General features: G+C 35.4%; 1 protein-coding gene across 1 annotated transcript in view; it reads right to left on the reverse strand.

The window, feature by feature from the left end:
• TTN (titin) overlaps positions 1–25,591 on the reverse strand; it is a 242,047-nt gene that overhangs the window by 101,088 nt on the left and 115,368 nt on the right. Inside the window, exons 47-54 of the mRNA XM_062004522.1 lie at positions 8,537–8,617; positions 7,328–7,432; positions 5,968–6,051; positions 1,995–2,059; positions 1,533–1,923; positions 1,053–1,328; positions 552–827; positions 260–399 (exon numbers count right to left, since the gene is read on the reverse strand). Of these exons, the coding sequence (XP_061860506.1) occupies positions 260–399; positions 552–827; positions 1,053–1,328; positions 1,533–1,923; positions 1,995–2,059; positions 5,968–6,051; positions 7,328–7,432; positions 8,537–8,617 (1,418 nt within the window). The remainder of the gene's footprint in view (positions 1–259; positions 400–551; positions 828–1,052; positions 1,329–1,532; positions 1,924–1,994; positions 2,060–5,967; positions 6,052–7,327; positions 7,433–8,536; positions 8,618–25,591) is intronic.

Genomic DNA, 25,591 nt, shown 5'->3' on the forward strand with positions numbered 1-25,591 from the left:
ACTATTGTCTGAATAATATGATTTAGACCTTTGAGAAAATGAAACCTTTTAAAACTTAGCCTTTATAGTATATAATAATTCTTAGAGAATCAATACTTTTAATCACCATAATGCTTAGCCTTTCTATGTTCTGGACTGAATAGCACTAACGGACCTACAAAGATCTTACTGTGAAGACTCAAGGGAACTTGTGAAACTTAAATTGAATTTCAACAATATATATTTTTTTAATTGTGTTGTAAAATTCAAGAATGCTTACAGGTGAAGGTCTCAGGATTTCTCCTTTCAGTTTCCATTCACCAGGAATATCATCCTCAGATATTTCTGTATCAAAGTTTGCTGTTTCTTTCTCATAAACTGTAACATCCTCTAATGGCTTCAGAAGTTCAACTTCACGTTCTAGAATGCAAAAACAAACACATATGTAATTAGACCAACTTTTTATAGAGCTTTATAATAATTCAGGTTACCTTTTTTGTTTGTTTCTTTAGAGGTTTTTGAGCATTGGTCAATGATCTCTTTAAAAATGATGCAAATAAAAACTTCCTTACCACCAAGAGTCAGTTTAGCTGGGTATCTGCGACCTTCGACTTCCACTGAATATTCCCCAATATCAGCAGGTCCAGCATTTTTGATTTTCAGGAAAATTTTATTTCCTTCTTTCAAGATTTCTGTCTTTTCAGTTGGTTCAGCAGGGATTTCCTCATCTCCTTTAAACCATTTAATGTTTGGTGTATCCTTGACAATGTCACAGGTGAAAGTAGCTGTTCCTTTTGGTTTCACATGCTGGTCCCTTATAGGTTTTACTAACCAATCTCTTATGATTTCTGTATGACAAAAAGTAACATAAAAATACTGCTTAGCAGACTTTTACTACAAATAAATGGATTATAAATCAAAGGAAGAACTATCAGACTTTATAACAAACTTTTAATAGCTGTAAAAATTCTATCTGTCCATCTGGATTGTAATAATATGAGAAAGAGCTTTTCTGATTTTAAAACAGACCAATTATCCTATAAAGAATGGAGAACATTATTTTGTTTACTTACCTACCACCTTAACACAAGATGAGCATGACAGCTCAGAGTCTTCCACAGTAACAGTGTAAGTGCCAGCATCAGCATCATCTGAATCAGTAATTGTGAGGGAATGTGACAAACCAATAACGCCCAGGGCAAATTTCCCAGGCTTGTCTTTGATGATCTTCCCATCCCTCCTCCAGACCACATTTCTTTCTTTGTTAAGTTCACATGTCAAGTACAGTGGCTGGCCTTTAATCACAGTGACTTCTTCTTCAAGAGTTTTCACAAACCGCACTGGGAGTGCTGTGAGAAACACAACATTTTGATTTGTCTCATTTATATACAGAAGGTATGACACAGAAATGACTTACATATTAAAACAATATGTGTAGTGATTCATGGAGACAAAAAGATGTGTCTATCAACCACTGTAAAAGAAGTATCAGTACTTCCAGCTTGAGGAGTACTTAGCCTTTAAACTATTGTTAAATTTTAAACAGGGAATACCTTCCACAATGAGTTTAGCTGTAGAGGTCTTCTCTTTATTCCCCAGTCGTAACACACAAGTATATTCACCAGCATCTGATAGCTGGACATCAATAATATGCAGCTTCCTATCTTTGCCATCAGCAATAAATTTGTGTTTTGGGCTCTCTCGGATGTTGTTTCCATCTTTCATCCAGCTAGTAATTGCAGTGGATGGTGAAATAAGGACTTCAAAGATTGCAGAAGACCCAACAGATTCAGCTTCTGTTAGCACTATGTCTTTCATCTCCTTGACAAACTTCAGTGGCACAGCCTTGAGTTGGTAAGTGAATGGAGGCTCTTCAGGAGGTTTTTCACCACCACTGCCTGGCCTGAGTTTCCTTCTTTCTGCATCTGCTGGTGAAGGTGTCTTCTTGGCTGTAATTAAGATACAGATATTAATAAACTATTCCTGATTTACTGTTTTTGCTTGTAGGTATTGACTTCTAGTACCCTACCTTTGACTGGGCTGATACCCTTTGGAGTTTCTTCCTTTGGTGGCTTGGTATCTGAAGTAGAACAACAATATTATTAAGAATGTAGTTAGACATACACATTAAAATTAAGACAAACTTCTTTTCACTTCACATTAAGACAAATTTCTTTTACAAACCAGATTTGTTCTTCCTTTAGTTATATACACATACAAGTAGAGGAAGATATAAGAATAAGTATATATTTATACAACTTACCCTGACTACATCTCAGTGTTAAGTTCCATATCTTGAAACATGGGAAAGCAGTGGAGGACTTAGGAGCTCTTAGCTCCTCTATTTATTTTCCTGCCCAATATTTTATAAAATTCTGACATTACCTAAAGTTTGACTCACACTTAGGCCCTTGTTCAATATCCACCTGTCAACCAAAATAGCTGAAATACCTATTACAAATTAGATTTTTTTTTTCTAGAAAAAGCACACACTTTTACTAAGACAATAAAAATATAAGTTGTATAAATTAAATACATGCTTCATGATGATGTGATACTCTTACAAGTGAGGAATGTTCTGTTAGTTGCCCAACTTGTGATGAATCATCTCAGACTTTTGAAAGCATTTCTCATGCTTTGTTGCTTATCATCACTTTGTGAAAGGAACTATAAAAGATACTTCTAATGGGAGAGTGATACAAATGAAATGCAGGAAACATTTTATTGTAGTGGATGGAAAAATGAATACTGGAAAAAATGTGTGAGATTTTCTGAGGAGATAGTGGCACACACAATTTATACACTCTTACAAGAGTGTAAGACCAAGACAACGACCATAGATCACACAGAGGTATGTACAGACAAGTATGACAAACATGTCAAGAGCAGCTGAATGCCAATACAGCCAGTTGACAGACTAGATGGAAATGTGAATGATGTTAAAGAATGAAAACAAACATCATGATGGCAAATGGTATTCTCCTAAAGCAAACAGCACAAGCACTTCATGGAAGAATTTGCCAGTGCTCTTCCTCACCTCGCTTTGCATGAGACTTCGCAGGAACATCCAGAACTTCATGTGGTTCTCCAGGTGCATCCAAATTCTTGTTCTCACTCAAAAGTCTACTGGCCTGCTCAATCATATGAGCAGGTTCTGATTTCTGGTATTCTTTCTCTCCTTCTGCTTTCTTGGGATTTAATATCTTACCTATGCTTGAGGAGTAACTAACTTCTGCATCTGCAGAGGTTCCTTTGCTTGATGGCATTTTGTCTGAAGGCTTTCCCTTCTCTTTTTTCATGGTAACAAATGTGCTTTTTCCAACGCCATGTTTAGCTAAAGTTTTTTCACTTTCTGGCACTGGAAGTTTTTTTCCAGAAAGCTCAACTTCTTCCACAATCAAAGAAAGTTTCTTTTCTTCAGTTTTATCTTTTCTGGTTTTGGGAGCTGGAGTTTCTTTATGTTTATCCTGAATAGTATGAACTTCTTGTAATTGTTTTTTGTATTCCCTTCCTGGTGGCTGGATAGGAACTTTCTCTACTGACTCAGGTCTGTCAACTATTTCATCTTTTACTCCCTTTTCATATTCTCGAATGTAAACTTCACCTTCCATTCCTTCTCCTGTGATCACTGTATCAAATTCTTTTTTTGTGGGCAGCTTTCCAGGGGAATTCGATTGTCTAATTTTGTCTTTTTTTAAGTGGGTGCCAAAGGTAGATTTCTCATTCTTTTCTGGTATAAACTTTTTGGCCGTTTTTTTATCAGTTAGAAGTGCTTTCTCTGTCAACAACTGCCATGAACTTTCCCCAAAATGGACTTCTTCCTCTGCAGAATAGCTTTCACTTGCTTTCCTTTCCAGTAGTTCTGGTTTAACATCAGATGATTTAAAGATTGTGTAAGCTTTTTCTCTAGGAACTTCCTCACGTTCAGTGGGATGTTCTAGGCCAATATCTTTTCTTAGTGCTGGTTCAGCCTCCTCAGATAAGTCTAAGGACTGTAGTACTGCTGATGTAAAGTCCAGATTCTCATATTTCTCATCATCTTGAATTATTTGCATTTTATTTTCTTCTTTATTGAGAATTTTATCTGTAAGAATTTCAGCTGTGGTATCAGATTTCTTCAACCATTGAGTTCTATTTTGTATGCCATGCTCCTTCATGGATTCTCCAAGAGGAACTTCAGACTTCTCTGAAGTAAAACCTCCCCTCTCTTCTTCACTTTTAAGCAGAGAAATTTCATCTATTACTGCCTCTGTAATATCCTTTGCAAATGAAGTTTTATCCTTAATGGGGAATTCTGCAGGTTGCAGAGTGATTTTTGATTTTCTCTGTTTCCCTAGAAGTCTCTTCTGGTCCCTGAGCCCATATGGTTCCCCGGATATAGGTTTAGGTGCATAGGTTGACTCATTTTCCTCTTCTCTTTCATGCACAAGAATCTTTCCTTCATAAGGAATGCTAAACTTGTCAGAGGCTTTCTCTATAGCATCTTCCCTATGAACAATCAGTTTAATTTCATCCCTCTTTTCTTCTTCAGAATCTCTTTCCACATGTTCAGATGTTGTAGAACTTAATTTCCATTCCTCATCAGATAGTGGTGGTTCATCCTTTGTATAAGGAATGCTATCTTTTGCAACTTCTATTTTCTCACCTGTAAGGGCAGTCTTTCTTGAAACTGTAGGTGTCATATTTGCCTCCTCTTCTTCAGAAGCCAGGATAAAATATTTAAGACTCACTTTCTCCTGCTCAGTTTCCTCTGGTTTCAGTATTCCATCAGCTGTGTCCAGTGATATTTTAAACTCAAGTGGCTCTACTGTCTGAACATCCAGAACTATCTCCTTAGGACTTAGTCTCTCTTTTACATGCAAGTGTTTCTCAACCAAAATCTTCTTTAACACAATTGACTCTGGCTTTCCTTCTTCCACTGGGAGGATTTTACCTCTACGCTTTTGTAGAGATGGTGCATCAGGCTTTTCTGCAGTTACAAAGGTTTCATAGGTAATTTAAAGAGTTAAAATCCATAAGAATAGGTAACATGAATAATATATTTAAAGAAAAATTTCCAGCTATACCTGAAATAAAATGAACATAAAACACTTTTTCTCCATGCAATAGAAAACTCACAACACTATCACAAACGAATGGAAACAATGTCACACACAAACAGTACAGAAGATCAAAGTAAACCAGTGTTAAGGTACAAAGTATTGTCCTCCTGATTCGCCAATTTAAAACAATCCAGGATAAAGCAGAAGAAAATGACAGTTTTCTACAGCCTATCTGAGTACCTATAAAAAATAAATTATGCAGCTACGGGTCTGGCTACATCACCAAATCTATGGCCAGGAGACGTTCATGATCAGGCTTCCCAAGTGCCCAAGATCTGATGCTTGCTTTAACATGAGGCTCTTTGAACAACAGTCAAACAGCATATACATCTGTTCTACTGATGGACCTGAGGCTCAGATTCTTCACAGTTCTGTTTTCACAGCAATGTATGATCCAGGGTCCTAAGCATATCAAACAAAAGTAGCAATACTCTAGTTCTTCAACACCAGTGCCACTCTTCCTCAGGACTTCAATAACAAAATTAAAGCAGAAAACCAAACATCAGAAGAATTGTTTACAAACATATGTAACCTTGCTCTACAGAAAATACAAGATGCATTTCACAAGACATACACCAGGACATAAACAACAACAGAGAATTGACAGAATATATAAATTCCATAGTAGAACAATAAACAAAGACACAGCTATCACCATCCAGACACAAGAGCTCAGATTCATCTCTATGGTATATCAGAAACATAGACATATCTCTTTAGATTAGGGGACAGTACCAAGAATAACAAGATCCTTGAATGGAATCTCAAATCTTTGTGTAATGAATGAGTTATATAATTGTATAACTTTTAATTCTCTTTATCCTGAAGGTACTTAGTTATCTCAGAAAGAAAATGTCTATAAATAGCATACATTAAACATAAATACCTGCTTTCTTTCCAACCACTGGGACTGTCACTGGTGTAGTAACAGCTGGTGCTGGTTCTGCTGCTGGTTTTGGAGATTTTAGAGCTGCAGAAAAAACAAAAACAAAAACAAGTCTTCATATATTTGTTTAGTAAATAATCTTGGTTTTAAGTACAATGTTCTTTAAAATGTCCTGTAGATTGTATGAAAGTTCCAGTCTTAGTAATTCAAAAGACATTTCTTTAATGTCAATCTAAATGGAAATCTCTAAAGGGAAAAGACTATATGCACATAAGAGGCTGCACCAGTATGCATGACTAAGGAATTCTTACCTACTGCAGGTTTAGGTTCAGGCCCAGGAAGTGAGATAGCTGCTTGCTTAGGCTCTGGCATTTCAAACACAACAATTACAAATAGATTAATTTGCATGTTTTGTAATCCCTTTGAACATCAAGGTTAGAAATGACAATACAGAGACAGTTAATAGAAGACAGAATTTATTGGCTTGTATTTTATTTAGCCAGAAAACAAGACATTTACTTGAGATGAACTCTTGTAAAGCAAGATACAATGGAAAAAAAAAGTTTAATTTTTCAAGCGTTGAAGAATTAAAGACAACAAGAAATCCAGAAGAATGCAAAGTTGTTAATCATGACACAACAGTCATGGACAGACTGGATTATAGTAATACAGTAACACATTGGGTTAGTATAGCATGATATTCAGCAATGAATATAGTTTAATTGCTGCAATAAAGAAAAAGAGCACCACACTTCTATACCTTTAGGTGGTTCAGGAATATGTTTCTCCTCTTTTTTTATGACAGGTATCTCAGTTTTCTTCCTAGGAACTTCTGGGACTTTAAAATATTATTTTTATTTTGTAAGATATATTGAAACACTTTGAATCCAATTTGAATATATCAAATGCATTTACAAGTTATAATTGTTTTTAGACAGAAACAGTTTCAGATGTTCATAAAGTTTAGGAATATGTATTTTCAAGAATGAGATTTGAATAAATTAGAGACACTAAATCGACCACAGGACAAACATTTGCAAAAATGTTCTTGGATTAACAGTTTTGTTGTATTTTTATCTCTATACATTTTTATAAGTATTATAAAGTCCTTGTAAAGTTCTCTTCTCTCATGGTGAAGACTAAGTAAAAATGCCAAAATGCAGAATTCAGACACAAATGTGAATTTCAAATTTGGTTGTACTTTCAGCAAAAATTTAATTTACACAATTAAGTTAATGCAAGTCATCTTGAAAAACATCATTTTGATTCTGGAATTTCAGAGATATTACTTAAAAGTGGTGTGGGTTTTTGGTTTTTTTTTTAAATACTTCAACAAATAGATTTGAATGCAATATAGTACCTTCAGGTTTCTTAATTTTTTCTACTGGTGTAGGTACTGGCTTAACTTCTGCTTTAGGTTCCTTTTCTGGTTTAGATTCTTCCTCTTCTGGTTTCTTTTTAAGAACTTTAAAACAAAAGGAATTACAGTTTTTAAAGCACAGATAAGCAAAAGAATAAGATGTTGAACAAGACAAAAGATAAAAAATTTACCAACAATTGTGAAAAAATGGGAATGTAAAATATATGTGGAAGATTTCTTGTAAGTCTTCAAAATACTATTCTGAAAGGTTTTTAAAATTCAAAGTCCCCTAAAGCAAACAGAAATTTTTATTACGAGCAGTCCATCTGAGAGGAAAGATGTCAATGTTAACTCTGTTAACAATGTTATCTATGACACAATTAAATTTCTTACAGTATCTTATAATATTTAAAGAATTACTTACTATACATAATTATGTTATAATAACTGCAGTTACAGATGATTTTCAGGGACAAAAGGCAGAATTATGGTTTAAATTTCTATTGACTGTTGAGAGAACAGGACTGAATCTTCAGGTGTCATATTTGGAGAGCTTAAATTTATGTAATGTCTGCTTTTATTTTTATTTGAAAAACTGAATTTCTGTCTTTTATTTTGTTGTCTGAAATTTGGAAAGCTATCTGCACATGAATCATCCCGCTATGATATTTCAAAGAGAATAAGAATTAATGCTTTATTTTTCTGAGCAATAACTGTGATTCAGAAGATTTCAGTCATTGCAGGAAAGGGGATTGATATCCAACAGTGCCATGCAGTTCTGCAATCTGTGCAGTACTTCTAAGAAAACCGTAAAAGGGACTACAGATGCTATGTATGTGACTTTAATATTTACACTGTCATTGGAAAATATTTAGTGGTCCAGAAGCTGAAGATAGTGGAAAAGTGTCAGCTCCAGTATAGACTTTACAGAGATTAAGAAAACAGAAGAGAGTTATAGGGAACCAGATTTTCGGTATTCTTCTCTCTTTTCATCACAGACTCTTCATGACAGATTTTCAGGGTATCCCCACTTCATCTTTCCAGTTATCATCCTTCCAGTTATAAGCACTTTACCCAAGAAAAAGACATCAAGTAGTACTTTGATCACATAATTTTTCCATGCCACAGAAACATAACAGTATTACTTAGGGAAATATACTGAGTAATGTTAATATGATGAGTTTTTTAAAAAGAGTCAAGATACTGTACCTCTTTTCAAAACGACTTCTTCTTTTGGTGAAGGAGTAGGTTCAGGAATTACTTTGCGAGGTTTCTTTACAAGTCCAGGCACTTAAAAGAATTTTATTTCAGATTTCATTATGGATTTGTAAAAATAGTGAGAGTTAACCAACAACTAATCATTCCAAACACACGAATCAAACATTGATTCACTACTGAATATGAAATGCAAGGGTAAAACTGCTGAGACTGAAGTTGACAGTTTTAACACTTTTTCTACATTATTTATGGATAGTTGTCTTCTGGGTTTATGTATAAGAGGAAGTTTTCATGCAAATTTACAAAAGAGAAGTATGGTTTGGTAAAACTATAAGGGTTATGTATTCAAAGAGAGTTATCAGAGTAATATTTTAATCACGTTTTCCTCTATCCCAGGCTTATAGTACATATCTATTAATCTGAATTTTCTATGATGTTCATATGGATCCAGTTAGTGTAATTTCTAAGCTTGGAATGATATTAAGAAGAGATGTAAGGGAATACTTGTGAAGTGATTTGCTCAATTCATTAATATATTTGTGTTTGAACAATAGTATGTCTATTTAAACATTGTACTTTTTTTCTTCCTAAGCAGAGAACCAAAGTAAGAATCTACAAAAGTGACAAAACTCATAAAAACTCTCTCACTCTTCTGTGATTCTCTCTTGTGTCTCATGAATTTCATGATGGGAGATGAATCATAGAATCATAGAATGGTAGGGTTTTGTGTACATATACATCTAAGACTGAAGTCCAGTGTTGAGCATACTGTAACATAGGCAACTTTTTGATACATCTGAACAAATTAAAAAAGAGGAAGATAATGAGAACTACAACTTGGACTCATGAGAGGCTTAATATTCTTATATTAACTAGGTACCTTTAGCAGGTGGTGGTTCCAATTTCGGAGGCTCACCAGGTTTTGCAGTCACCACTTTCTTCCGCGATTCAGGAGCTTTAAATAAAATTATTTCAATTTTACCACACATGTCATTAGACTCAAAAAAGAAAAGAACTTTCTAAAAATTCCATAAAACTGATTAATACTACTGACAGAAAGACAAGAGTCACAAAGCTAAGATTCTCTCTGATTAACTGTTTACAAGAAGTCAGATGATGTGTAGGAAGAACAGCTGGTCTGAAACCGATGTTCATGTAGTAACAGCAGCAAAATATTGCTGGGGATTCTTTTCATTTGAAAGAAAATGTTAAAAGAGATATGTTAAGGATGGAAGAATGTATTAACTTGGTTAACATTTTTTCAATAAGTTGATTTTTTCTGTAGCTATTGAAAAGAACTCAGGTAAATTGACTTGCTGTAATACTTGTAAAGAATGATAAGGGACTGAACATTAGTTAGGCGCACCATTAGAGTGATAGTAAATTAGAAAAGAAAAAAGGACCCAAAGTGATATATTTACAAGCATGCATTTCTAGATTCATCAGTATAATTTAAAAGGATTATATGTTTGAATTCCCACTGTTAATTGTGGTTATTGATGTAACCACAATTAAACGTATATGATTATACCTTTAAGGTACATGATTATACCTTTAAGTAGTTCTTTTGCCATTTTAATATCTTCTGTTGGTGGAGTAAGTGGTGGTGGTTTTCGCTTTTCACGGATCTTCTTTTCAGGTTCTGGCACTTTAAATAAATTTAAGTAGATTTAGTATAAATTTACTACCAAAGTAGTTATGTGAAGAGTAATGTACAAATGTAAAGATGGTCATTTTTCATTTCCAGTGAAGACAAGGAAAAAATCTCACTGAATCAAATGTAAGTATGAAAGAGCCTTAGGCTATTACTTTGTAGCCTGCACACAATACAAATATCCAAGGTGACTTAAAAGAGCATGTTAATAATATGAGAAAGATGGTGGAAAATCAAATGATGGGATGACTCTCATTGACAAGAAACAAAATGAAAGCGGTTAAAATAATCTGTATGCTGTACTTTGAATTAAGAGTTCAGAACTGATTTCCAAAACGTAATAACAGATGAAGAATTATGCAGAGACATACAACATACAGGTACACATATGAAGAATGACAGAGCAAGAAATAACACTGCACAATAATGAAAGGAAGGTGGAAGCCTCTAGGTAGGAACTTCATATACCTTCAACTGGTAAAGTTTCTTCTAATTCTGCAACTGGAATTTTTTCTGCTTCTTCAGGCTCAATGTCCTTCACGATTTCATATTCTTTAAAGAATATTGACAAGTGGTGTAAGTTTCCAATTATAAGATTGTTTCACATATATAATATGTAGGTATGACTAAAAAGAAAGCTACTCCAATAGACACAGACAAATACATGTTAGGACAAGTGATCACCCAGAATCTGTTGCCTTTGCAGTTACTGCATGTCTTTGAAAATCTGCTACTTTTCTGTATAAGAATGAGTTGTGGTGGTGTGAAGACTAGTAAGTTTTATGCGTACAATAAAAAACTTAAATAAGGTAACTGTAACTGGAAAGAATAATAACGTCAATAATTCTATTTAATTTAAGATATAATTAGAGATTCAAATTTAGAGGGAAATGCTTATCTTAAAAAGATAATACACTTTGTTACTAGTATATTGTGTAGGAACATATGTCATTTGAAATTATTTCATTTTGAAAACAATATTTTACTTCCAAATATGAAAATACAATATTAGATATAAAAGACATAGATGGTATTATCTAAAATATCAAGTGAACCACTTACAAGCATTACAATGGGAAAAAACATCAACATATATTTTAAAGATTATGTTTGGAAGAACAGGACAAAGGATTGTCCTTGCAGTAATAGCTATGATGGCATATACCTTCACTTGGTAGAGGTTCAGATATTTTAGGAAGAGCAACAGATACTTTCTCCTCTTGGACAGGTTTCTTGGGCACCTCAGGCACTTAAAAAAAATATATATGTATAAAATAGATGTAATATTTATATGTTACACAAAAGTACATATGAAACATTAAAAAGACACAGAGATCTAACACACAGAAAATGACAGCAAATAACAGTGTTCATAACCATGAAAGACTGCACTCCAGTTTTCACCAAACTCATTTACATGCAAATAACACTTTTTCAAGACCCAGGTACAAAGAAAGAAAAGAGAGAAAACCAGAACACTTATACTCAGGAGATGCTTCCGGTCAGTATATACCTTTAACTGGAGGAGGCTCAGGTTTTTTAAATTCTGGCGTTTTAGGTGTTGTAAGATGGATTTTCTCTTCTGGGACAGTTCTCTCTTGCACTTCAGGTGCTTTAAAGATATTAGTAAATTTTCATTTTTGTGAATATTGATACAGATATATATACAATAGTGATAAGTACAACCACTAAAAAGAGCAAGGCACCCAGAACAGGAAGAATACAATTTTAAGTGATAGATTATTCACTCAGATGTCTAAGAACTGTGAACATCAGTGAAATGAGAAAATGTGTTCAAGGAATAGACAAAAAGAGAGGTCTAGTCACTGATATATGTACCTTTAAATGAAGGAACTTGGTGTTTTTTAAGGGGAGGCACAGGCTCTGGTATTTTTGACACAGCCTCAGACTCTGGCTTCTTTGGCACAGACATAGGCTTCTTTGGCATAGTCACAGGCTTCTTTGGCATAGCCACAGGCTCTTGTTTCTTAGGCACAGCCACAGGTTTCTTTGGGATAACTATAGGCTTTGGGGGAACAACCACTGGCACCTCCTCTTCCGGCTCTTCCTCCTCTGACACCTCAGGCACTTTAAAGATATTAGTTCCATTTACTTGGTTCGCACAGACACAAGATTACCGAATATCACTCCCACCCCTCAGAATACAGATAGGTAAAGGGCACTCAGTACTGTGTCAACCTAGAGGGCGCTGCAGGCTTTTTCAGAACACGATCATGTACCTTCAGCTGGAGCAGCTTCTGGCTCTCCAGGCTCAGCAATTGGTGCCTCCTCTTCTGGTGCTTCCTCCTCCACTTCCTCTTCTGGGACTTCTGCCTCAAGCATCTCAGGCACTTCAAAGATATTAATGTGTTTCATTTTACATTGGTGAAAACATGTGCCAAGCAGGAACAAAACCCAGAGCAATACAGATACAGAGCATCACAAGAGTCAACTCAAAACCTCACCCACACGTGTAGCACCATTTACCCAGCATGCACAACCTAGAGTCTCAGTTTGGAAACACAGACAAGCTAAGACAGTATGGTAACGCTTAAGAAAAGAAGATTAAGTCTCTTCTTCATTAAGTTATCCATGAAGACAGGTACCTCTGGGTGCTGGAAGCTCTGGTGTTTTGGCAACAGCCACGGGTGTTTTTTCCTCACGAGTCACCTTCCTGGGCACCTCAGGTGCTTCAAAGATATTAGTAACAGTCAGTTTTATATGTTAAACGGGATGATGAACAATGCAACATAAACTAGAGATGTACTTATGAAAGCAACCCAACTGGTCTCATCATATCGACCTGTGTCTTTCTCACTCCTTGACTCACATATAGACAAAACCACACACGGGCACAGACACGGAGTGGTGATGCCAAGTGGGTTCTGTGAGAAAACCGTTGGCCATATTTAGGTACTGCTCAAGGGTGAGGCGTGAATTAGGAGACTTCCCTCTATACTGGGCAGCCTTCTCTCCTTGGGAGGAGACACTGTCCTTCTCAGCCCTACTAGGATCTGACTTTTCCCTGGGAGCAACCTTAGCTCATATGTTATCTGTTGTCATTCCTCATAAATCTGACAGTGTTTTACATTCAGCAGCATGGGCAGTGACAGGGTGAGGAGTAGAGTATTCCTACTTTGTGCCTATTTTTATAATCCAATAAAAAGATTTACTTTTTATTGGCTTATCTTCTTATCCTAAGAAGTTGTATTACCTCAGTTTTCAACTTCCACATCTTGTATGCTTCACTGAATTCTATAACCATTTCTTCTTCAGTATAATCTCTATAACTGTAAACATTTTTTAGAAATACTTGGTATACTGTCACTTCTTTGTGTCCTCATATGTACATTTTGGAGTAAAAGTTGCTTTTTCATTTTGAAATATTCATATGTATCATATACACTAAGGCTGTCAAGAGTCATGGAGACATTCACTGTGACAATTGAAGATAATAAAATTGGGCAGTAATCTGAAAAAAATATGATCATTTTTTGTAATAAAATATTTCACTATCTACTGATTCAGAATAGGAAACCAAAACAAAAAAGTAAAACTAACATTTGGGTTGTTTATACAGAATAATAGATAATTAAATTGCTAACTGATACAGCACAGAACATAGAAATGTCAAGTAATTACAGACAGGATAACAGACATCAGAAATAATATGTAAGATAGTCTCATTGAGGCTGGTGCACAGGGTAACAGATACCTTGAACTGGTGCAGGTTCTGGCTTCTTGTGTGCAGTTACAGGCATGGGCTCTTCCAGAACATCTTTCTTTGGCACCTTGGACACTTCAAAGATATTAGTACATTTTAATTTCATACACAGAGATATATGAAATAATAAGACAATTAACAATACATACATAAAATCTTTGAGAAAGTGTTGTGGCTACATTCAGTCATCAATTATGCTTTGCTTCAAACATGGAATGACTAGGATGTCAAATATGTAACACAGGAGATGGGGATTCTGAGTTTAGTTTTTCTTTCTGAGCCTTCTTTATAACAATTGGTCAGAGACTTAGGGAATCTTGTTGCATTTCAGTATCAATCATGTATAATTCCTGACCACTTGGTCCTTGTAATATTTTTTTTTTTAATTAACATTTGCTTTATGATTTTAATGTTTTTTTCTATCAATTATTTCTATTTTTTACTTCTCCTCCTCATTTTCAGTTTTCCACAGTTCCTGTCTTTTGGATTCTACTTTTTACAGAAATATATACTTCTCCTTCCTTTTGAATTACACAATTAGCCCATTCATGTGCTACTAAGATCATCATTACATATATCTAGTCTTTTGCTAGCAAATCTATCTCAAGTATACTGGCATTAATTTACTTTGAAAGAGAGAACCAATGTTGCTGCTGCCATGCAGCAATACATTATTAGAAATTTCAGGGATGCAACATTTTGTACTTTAAACTTGCAGGCTCTTTAGAACAATATGTTATTCTGTTTAAATTGAGCATTTAGTAAATTTTAATTCTTAAACTGCAGAAAAAGTTCTAAAGCTCCAGATATTTTTCAAGGTATTTTACCTAGTTTTTCTGCCATGTTTTTGACACTCCACATTGCACTACATATTGTTTCATGTATTTATCTGTGATAGGTTATCAGCAGAAAAATTAAATCAAAAGAAATCCAGAAGAGCATGATGTTTATTTTTACTGATGATACTAATAGTGATGACATGTACCTTTGGCTGGTGGTAGTTCTGGCTTTTTAGTTACAACAACGGATGATTTTTCTTGCTGGGCTGCTTTCTTGGGCATCTTGAGCACTTTAAAGATATTATTTCCTCTTAATTTCACAGTCAAAAAATTACAAGAGATCACAACAAATGTTAATATCAAAGAGTTTAGATACTTCTAACAGTGTAACGTCCCACTAGTGAATGGTTGGTTAGTCACATATGCAAAGATAGGCACAGCAGAGGCTAGGGGTAGAGGACAGATGACAAATCTTACAGAAAAAGAAGGGATAACAAAAAAAAAATATTAATCATGACACTAAAATAAAAAGCAAGTCTTCCCAGAGGAGATACCTATAGCTTGTGGAGCTTCTGGTTTCTTTGGCAAGGCCACAGGCTTCTTGGGAACTGCCACAGACTTTGGGGAAACGAACACTGGAACCTCCTCTTCTGGCTCTTCCTCCTCAAACACCTCAGGCACTTGAAAGATATTAGTTCCTTTTACTTGGCTAAGCTAAAGATGAGCAAACAGCAAGCAGCAAAGCAATAAAGTAAACACTTGACAGACTACAGGACAATTGTCTTCAGGTAGCCAGCCTTTCCTAAGTTGGACTGCTTGCAGCAAAGAGCCAAAACATGAGTTTATGAGAGAGCCCTTGCTGATGAGCCCCACCATTCACTGCAGGCATATGCAGAAGCGTACAGACACAACATGACTGTCACTCCTACCCCTCAGAATACAGATAGGTAAAGGGCACTCAGTACTGTGTCAACCTAGAGGGCACTGCAGGCTTTTTTGGAACACGATCATGTACCTTCAGCTGGAGCAGCTTCTGGCTCTCCAGGCTCAGCAATTGGTGCCTCCTCTTCTGGTGCTTCCTCCTCCACTTCCTCTTCTGGGACTTCTGCCTCAAGCATCTCAGGCACTTCAAAGATATTAATGTGTTTCATTTTACATTGGTGAAAACATGTGCCAAGCAGGAACAAAACCCAGAGCAATACAGATACAGAGCATCACAAGAGTCAACTCAAAACCTCACCCACACGTGTAGCACCATTTACCCAGCATGCACAACCTAGAGTCTCAGTTTGGAAACACAGACAAGCTAAGACAGTATGGTAACGCTTAAGAAAAGAAGATTAAGTCTCTTCTTCATTAAGTTATCCATGAAGACAGGTACCTCTGGGTGCTGGAAGCTCTGGTGTTTTGGCAACAGCCACGGGTGTTTTTTCCTCACGAGTCACCTTCCTGGGCACCTCAGGTGCTTCAAAGATATTAGTAACAGTCAGTTTTATATGTTAAACGGGATGATGAACAATGCAACATAAACTAGAGATGTACTTATGAAAGCAACCCAACTGGTCTCATCATATCGACCTGTGTCTTTCTCACTCCTTGACTCACATATAGACAAAACCACACACGGGCACAGACACGGAGTGGTGATGCCAAGTGGGTTCTGTGAGAAAACCGTTGGCCATATTTAGGTACTGCTCAAGGGTGAGGTGTGAATTAGGAGACTTCCCTCTATACTGGGCAGCCTTCTCTCCTTGGGAGGAGACATTGTCCTTCTCAGCCCTACTAGGATCTGACTTTTCCCTGGGAGCAACCTTAGCTCATATGTTATATGTTGTCATTCCTCATAAATCTGACAGTGTTTTGCATTCAGCAGCATGGGCAGTGACAGGGTGAGGAATAGTAATCTCATCTTCATTACCATTTCTTTTCTCTACTTCTGGATTTTTTTCAGCACATTCACTATGTAAGTAGGTGAGATCTTTTGACCTAATGAGGTATTTAGAATTTGCATTTGGTGAGGGAAAAGTGACTATCTGCAGAGTGAGCAAATTTTCTTACTCTGTTTGTTTGTGTGACACAGGATTTTTCTTCAAAAATATAGAAGATCTAGTGGTCATGTAGATAATAGCTATGTGCAATTCAATTTTAGATTTATAGAATCCACTTTCTTGGGTCTCCACAAATTTAAGAAAAAAACCTAAATTAATATATGTCTACAGACATATGATTTTCTCATACAAAATTTGATCAAGGAGTAAGGAACATCCTAATCTATCACAGATGTCTAAAATGTATTAAAAATACTACTGTTCTATCTAGTTATGCCCCTCTTTGGGACTTCTTTTTCCATAGAATTCTTAGTTTCTACACAGCCCATCAAACTGATCCTTCCTTTATGTTTTCTCTATAGTGACCAGTTTTTATGTTGGGGTTTGGTTTTGTTTTTTTGTCTTATTTTAATGTTGTCCTGTCAGGACTCTGTCTTCTTGTTACTACAACACAATAGGACAGTGTTTTCACTTAGCAGTGATTATAGAAAGTTACTTTGTGTAAAAAAATCCCATCTATATTACTGACAGAAGTTTACATTAAAAATCCAAAGTAAAAAGCTCTTTCTCATATCCTATCTATCAGGTTTGATATTTTATATTCAGAACATATCTGAAGGAGATCACAGAATAGAATAATAGAATTGTTCTGATTGGAAAAGACCTGTAAGATCGAGTCCAACCTCTACTTTCACACTTCTAAGACCATCACTAAACCACAGCACCTCATCTACATATCTTTTAAATATCTCCAGGGATGGTGACTCCACTATCCCCTGAGCAGCCCATTCTAATGCTTAATTACCCTCTCCACGAAAAAGTTCTTCCTAATTTCCAATCTAAACTTTCCCTGATGAGACTTAAGATCATTTCCTCTTGTCCTATTGTTCATTACTGGAAAGTAGAGACCATCCTCCACCTCACTACAACCTCTTTTCAAGTAGTTGTAGAGAGTGATCACGTCTCCTGTCAGCCTCCTCTCCTCTAGACTAAATAATCTCAGTTCCCAGAGCTGTTCTTCAGATTAGGAGAGTCCCTCATGTTCCCTATCTATTTGCCATTTTAACAATAGAATTTTTACACAGCACAGAACATAAAAATTTCTGGTGATCACGGACAGGATAACAGACTTCAGAAGTAACATGTAAGACAGTAAGAAACAGTCTCATTCAGGCTGGTGAACAGGATGACAGGTACCTCGAAGTGGCGCAAGTTCTGGCTTTTTGGGCACAGTTACAGGCATGGCCTCTTGCAGAACACCTTTCTTCGGCACCTTGGGCGCTTCAAAGATATTAGTATATTTTAGTTTTGTGGGCACTACAGAGGTATATGAAACAATAAGACAAGTAGTAATATATGCACACAGTCTTCTTTGAGAAAGTGTTGTGGCTACATTAAGTAATCAGTTATGCTCTCTTTGTAAAAGGTAATCAGAGACTTATTTATGGGATACTATTGTATTTGGGCATCAATCATGTATAATTCCTGACTTGGTGTCCTGTCTGTGTATATTTCCTCTCTTTTTGCTTCAGCATTCTTTCCTGTTAACAGCTCTGGCTTCCATTCTAATAATTAGATGCTGCTTCTAACTGTTTCCTGTCAAATTCATTTAAATTGTTTAAATGTTTTAAACATTATCACTGTGAGGTGATAACTTGAGGACTGTAATTGTATTTGAGATGGAGAGAATCTGATAGCAGAGTGAATGTTTATCACTCTGATAGCAGAGTGATAGCAGAGTGAATGTTTAAAGACAACTTTAGAGTCTCTTAAGTAATATTTTAGTATTTAAATTGTAGTCAGTCATACTGACAAGTGTGAGAAAATAAAGGCCTATTATGAGGCTCAGTGAATTAGATGTTCATAGGAACTTTAAAACTTTTTAGTGCTATTCGTACAATGCAAGAACTCTGCAAATTGCAGTCGAGAATGTTAACATGATAAAAATAGAGGCAAACTACAATTAACAGTTTGAAGAAAAGACTGCTCCATGACACTACCCATAGCAACACATATACATAGAGATATTTGTAATTATTTTGCTGTATGTACAGAAAATGCTACTCTCTGCTGAAACCTTCAGTTTCTGCTTATTTTGTCCTTTCTCACAAATTGAGAACAATTTGTTGGAAAAGACCTTTAAGATATTCCAGTCCAACCACAAACCTAACACTAAGTCTTACTAACCATCCCTACTAATAATGTGAACAACAGTTTATGCATTAGTTCTCTTGTTAGCATCCATTTTTGTCATTAATTAGACAGGAGTTCATCATAACTGCTTGATTTGTTGCTATAGCCTAAGAAATAAATTCTTACATTCTGACCTTTTTGAATATGCAAAAAAAATCCCAGTACAATAAAGGTTTGGATAGTTTTAGTTAGGAAACTTTTGATGCCTCTACATAGAAATTCATATTTGGTACATCTCTCACATTTTAGACATCAGAATATACAATGAAAGATCATTTTAAATAAGATTAATTTTTAAAAAAAATTTTAAACCTTCCTTATGGTGATAATCATGTTATCATATACCTTCAGCAAGTGGAGTTTCTGTTTTTTTAAGTACAGCAATGGGCACTTTCTCCTCTGAGACAGCCTTGTTGGGTATCTCAGGGGCTTCAAAGACATTAGTGCATTTATGTTACAATTACAATACAACTTAAACACAGATGACAATAGAAATATCCTGAAGTAGCAATTTGACACACATTCATAGTCAATGCTATTTGTTTAGAAAGCATCATTTAAAATCTCAACTTAAAAATGACACACAGAAAAAAAGAGGTTAATATAATACTTAAGAGAAGATTAGATGTGTTTATCATGTATTCATGATAACATGTACCTCTGGCTGATAGAAGTTCTGATTTTTCAGAAACAGCTACAGGAGTTTTCTAAGACAGTCTTTTTGGACATTGTAGGCTCTTTAAAGATATTAGTATATTTTAGTTACATGTATTAAGCTTTAAAATGAACAGTGAAACATAGTATATGCAAGAGAAGGAAAAGAGATCCTATTCACAAGAGATACCTTTCGATCCTGGAGCTGCTTGTTTTTCAGGTATAGTAACACTCTTTTGCTTTCTGTCCAGCTCTGCTGCTGGTGGTTCCTCAGGAGCCAAAACAGGTTCTTTGGATGCTACTTCAGGCTTTTGTTTCTGAAGTGCTGTAAAAGGCTTTGGTTTTTGAGGTGCTAAAAATAGTTCTGCTTCTTCAGGAGCCAAAACCGACTCTGATTCTTTGGATACTGCTTCAGGCTTTTGTTTCTGAAGTGCTGTAGAAGGCTCTGTTTTTTGGGGTGCTAAAAATGGTTCTGGTTCCTCAGGAACCACAACAGGTTCTGGCTTACAGATTGCCACAACAGGTTTCGATTTTCTGGACACTGCAACAGATGTAGCTTTTTGGAAATCTACAACAAACTCTGTTTCTTCAGATGCTACAACAAGCTCTGTTTTTTGGGATAGTATGAAAGGTTTTGTTTTGGGGGGCACCACAACACATTCTGATATTTGAGTTGCAACTGTTTCTGACTTCTCAAGCACCACAGTGAGCTCAGGTTCCTCAGGAGCCATGAATGGCTCTGATTTTTGAGATTCCATAACAGGTTTTTGTTTTGAGAGCACCATACCATGCTTCAGCTTTTGAGGTGGAACATCACGCTTCTGTTCCTCAGGTATCACAACAACCTCCATTTTTTTGGGCACTACAACATGCTCTGGTTTTTGAGGTTCCACAGTAGGCTTCTGTTTTGGGGGCATCACATCATGCTTTAGTTTTTGGGATGCCACATCAGCTTTGTGTTTCTCAGATATCACAACAAATTCTGGTTTCTCAGGCATCACAACACTCTCTGGCTTTTGAGATACCATAATGGATTCTGGTCTTTGGGGTGACAAAACAGTCTCGAGCTCCTCAGATGGCACAACATGGTCCAGTTTTTGGGGTGCCACCACATGCTTTTGTTCTTGGGCTGCTTTAGCAGATTCTGATTCTTGAAGTTCTATTTCTTGGAGCTTCAGTTTTGGGGGTCCTGCGGTGGGCTTTGGTTTTCGTGAAACTGGAACAGCTACATTCTTTTCTGGGAAAGTTGTCTTGTCCACTTTATGTACATGAAAGATATTAGTTCTAAATTTAACAACTTTACTGACAATTATACCAAATTTTAGTGAATCATAAAACACAAAGGGACGATTGTAATGAAAACATTAACAACATATCAGGTATAAATCATTTATGTTGGTCTTTTTAGTGATGAATATACCACATTTTGGCTTTTCTCTCAAATGTACACCCTCACCTCATCCTCGCCTTGAAGCCTCATATCTTTATATCAAGTGCACATGTGCACTGATAATATAACTTAAGCTATAAGTAAAATCCATGATAAATATAAATAGAATGGACAGGACAAGAGATATTAATAACATTGCAGATTCATTCCAGAATTAATGATGTCCTCTAGTTTTTCTTAGTGGAGCTTCTGATATTTCAATTACATTGATATCTTCTGCTCTTAAGTGCTAGAATAAGTACTTCTACTGTTACAACTTTAAAGATATTAGTTGTGGTTCTTTTCATGAACCAAAATGGGCAGAATAGTAAGAATAACCCAAAATAATAAGAAAAAATTAAGCATAACATACAGGCAATTCAGATATCCAACATTTGTCACTATTGTTCAAAAGGACCCACGTATGTCTGTTTTGCACATGCATGCAGATGTATAGAACAAGTAAAATTTGGAATCCCAGAGCAGAGAAGGCCTAGAAAATCACAATATTAAAGAAAAGATGGAAAATATAGCTTTTGTCATTTTATTATTGTTGAGATTTACCTTTCTCTGGTAGAGGTTCTGGTTCTTCAGGTGCAGGTTCTGGTTCTGGGACAACCACAGGTTCTGGTTTTTTAGACACAACTTCAGGTTCTGGTATTTTAGGCACAGGAATCTTCTTTTCTGGAACAACTTTCTTTGGCATCTCAGGTTCTTTAAAGATATTTATTTATTTTACTTTCAGGAATTTGAAGAATAGTAATTAAAAGGTCAACAATAGCTCCAAGATGAAAGCTATCAAACATCATCCGAAAAAAAATCCAACCCAAAACTTGGAAACAGTGTGCTTGATGCACACCACTAATAGCTAGTGTTGCTTACTAGGAGCTATTCACAAGTGAAGATGACAACACAATCTGTGACATTTATAAATATTAGATTATGGAAGAGAGGATAACACAAACTTTAAAAATATAAGTTTCAGATAAACAAATTGAAATTTATGTGAAATTTTATCTGTATTAAACATGTTCCTTTAGGTGGTGGAGGTTCTAATTTTTTAGGAACTTCTATGTGTACTTTTTCTTCTGAAACCACTTTCTTGGGCACCTTAGGCACTTTAAAGAAATTAAATAATTTTATTTGTATGAAATTCAAACACATGCCTGCAGTGTTAAAACACTACTAACAAGTAAAACTCAAGGACAGCAAAAGCATTGGTGATTTTGGATATGAAGATCAGCTTTTTTCTTTGTCTACAGAAAAATTTTTCTGGTATTTCACTCAGGTACAGATGCAAAAACTATTATTTAAACAACAAAAATATTTTATGGAACATACAGAGTAAAAGTAAATTACAAATATGTTAAAATCATACCCTAGACGGTGAAGTATTTTTCTTTCATTAGTTGTGTAAAGCAGTTACCTTTAGCTGGTGGAGGTTCTGGTTTCTTCGGTACTTTAACTGAAACCTCTTCTGGGACAACTTTCTTTGGTATCTCAGGCACTTGAAAAATATTAAGAAATTTACTATAAGAATTTAATAAACATTAAAGCATAGCAGCAGAACAGTGTTAGTGAGGACACTAACTGCCAAGATCTACTTTTTTCACACAACACATTTGTTCACATGAAAAGCCTTTGATGACAGAAAAAAATTCTAACGGAATGTCCTTTATGGTGTTAATTAAAGAGTGGTATTTTTGATTCTGTTAGGTTTGTTATAATGACAAGTACCTTTAGCTGGTGGAGGTGCTGGTTTTTTAGGCTCTGCCACTGGTATTTTCTCATCTGGGACTTTCTTGGGCACTTCTGGAACTTTGGAATTAATAAATATTTTAACATTAAGAATTTAAAGAAACATAAATATGACACCAGGTAACATCAATTAAACATAATGCACATTACCAGATAGGTTTTTTTGTTCTCAGTTGACAGTTGTATGAGAGGGGTAAGGAGGCTGCTCCCAAAATATTAACAATAAAAATCACAGTTTATAAGATAGAAAGATGGGGAAATAGTATCAAGATGCTTTACCAGTGAAAGACAAATTATTCCTATGATTTTATTCATGACTAGTACCTTTAGCTGGTGGTACTTCTGGCTTTTTAGGCACAGCAACTTTGATTTTCTCTTCTGTAACTACTTCCTTGGGTGCTTCAGGCACTTTAAGGAAAAAGATTATTTTCAGTTATTACATGGAATTTTACAGATATGGTCAAAACCTTTTTGTAGAAATTACAAAACAAGGTGGTTCTTGATGGAGCCATTGATTTGACATATTGACTTCTTCTCTGTCCCTATAAAGTCTGAGGAAACATCTCAGACTCTTTTGCAGTTTCTTCTTCTAGATCACATTATTTTTCCATTTTATTAAACCACCTCCTGCATCTCCATTTGACTAATGCTGCCATTGTCCATTCTGTATTCCTTGTCACATTCTTCTATGTATGATGGCTTCTTTGTATCATTTTTTCAACTATGCATAAAACTTTTCCTCATATATTAGTCATCTGTATCAGTCTATACTTTGAAACTATAAAACTCTCTTTTGGGTCTAATTTTTCACTGTTAGCTGGGAGTATTTCTGATCACAGAAGCCCTTTCTCTTTAAAATTTCTGCTGTGGTTCTCAACTATCAGTCTTATCTCTGACTAACCACATCAGTATTTCTAACACACTGATACACTGATTACAGCTATGATTCAAGAAGAATTTTTAAAACCATAGAATCATACAATCATAATGGTAGCATATATAGAGCAATGGACACAGAAAATATAGTAAGACAACACAAACTACACAGCCAAGGCACAAGGTTTGTACCTTGTAGTGAAACATACCTTTGGCTGGTGATGGTTCTGGTTTTCTAGGCACAGCAACCGATACTTTCTCTTCTGGAATTTTCTTGGGCACCTCTGGCACTTTAAAGAAAACAGCATTCGTTTTTTGTTATATTTAAGGCATTTAAAATATGTAAGTTATTAGAAAGAGTCTCACGAGAAGTATGCCAGAAGGAAACTTAAGATCAGATATAAAAAGAGATACATCGTTCAAAAATACTCCTACGTACTACTAGGAGTTTTTACAAACAAGAAACAAAGAGTAATTTTTTTTCTTTTTCTGTAAACTCTACTGTCCAAGAGAATGATAAATCTCCTCCTCCATTATTGACATATAACCTTTAGGTGATAACACTCTTGGCACAGAAGCACTTTTTCTTCTAAGACATTTCTTAGGTATCTTGGACACTTTAAAGATACTAGTGTAGTTTTAAGAATTACAAAAATAAAACATGCAATACAGAGAAATAAGACAAAACACGCAGATGTTTTAAGACACTCTGGTGACAGTTACATGCTCTGAAAAGTTGTTGTGGTTCTATCCCTCTGGCAAACAACAGTTTGAAGTGACTTTGCTCGGGATCATTTGTCATGAAGTGGTGGTATGCCACACAAACTGCAGGTTCAGATAGACTGCTGAAACATCTGAATGAAACTGATATCTGTGCCTAAAGCTGTTTCCATTCAAAATTAAATTGACTCCTAAGTTTAACATGAGCAATATGAAAGAGGAAGCATATATACTTCTTGCTTGAGTATTGACAGAATTTCTGAGGCTGTTTACAGTACTAATAAACTTCCATGAAGTAAAAATGTTCTGTAAATCTCACTGCGTGTTGACTCAGCTAGAGTTTTCCTTATGTCCCTTTGACTAGTTTTTGATACAATTTCTGTGCCATCACAACTACTCTTGAGTAGAAGAAAGAGAGAAATTCAACTAATTCTAATGATTTTTCAACAACAAAACAAGAGACAGAAGAAACTTGAAGAAAAAAGAGAAGGAAAAGATATGTCAACCTATACCTTTTGCAGGTGGAACTTCTGGCTTTTTAGGCAGAGAGACAAGTTTCTCTTCTGGCATAGTTTTCTTGGGCAATTCAGGCACTTGAAAGATATTTATGGATTTTAATTTTTATTTTATGACCTCAAGACAAGTTGAGAAACGGGAAAAGGGACATATACAGTGTAAATGCCACAAATCTCACGGAAGTAGGCCTTGAACTTTTACATGCAAAACAATGTAAGAAACAGAAATGATGTTATAAGCAAAAGACCTAAGATCTATTAGCCTATCAAAGTACCTTTAGATGGTGGAGATTCTGATCTCTTAGGTAGAGGAATACGTTCTGTTTTTTTAGGCACAACAATAGTTTTTTTAGGCACAACAATACTTTTTCCTCTGTAACAGTTTTCTTAATGACTGTGGTTGCTTTAAAGATATTAGTTCATTTTAGAACATACATAGAAAGACAAGTCATAAAAAAATTCCAAGCTTGTAATGTAAGTAAAGCACTAAAAGGATCATCATAAATATTAGTTACTTTGAACAAGAAGTGAACAATAAACATGAATAATTTTATTTTCCTGCAGCTCCTGAATTTGCATATTGCAGAAAGAAATGATGAAGAAGATATATACCTCTAGATGTTGGAATCTTCTCTTTTCTATGAACAGTAGAAATCTCTTCTTCCATATACATCTCCTCATAAACTTCATGTGCTT

This window comes from Colius striatus, chromosome 11 (assembly GCF_028858725.1).
Source record: "Colius striatus isolate bColStr4 chromosome 11, bColStr4.1.hap1, whole genome shotgun sequence".
Lineage (NCBI taxonomy): Eukaryota > Metazoa > Chordata > Aves > Coliiformes > Coliidae > Colius > Colius striatus.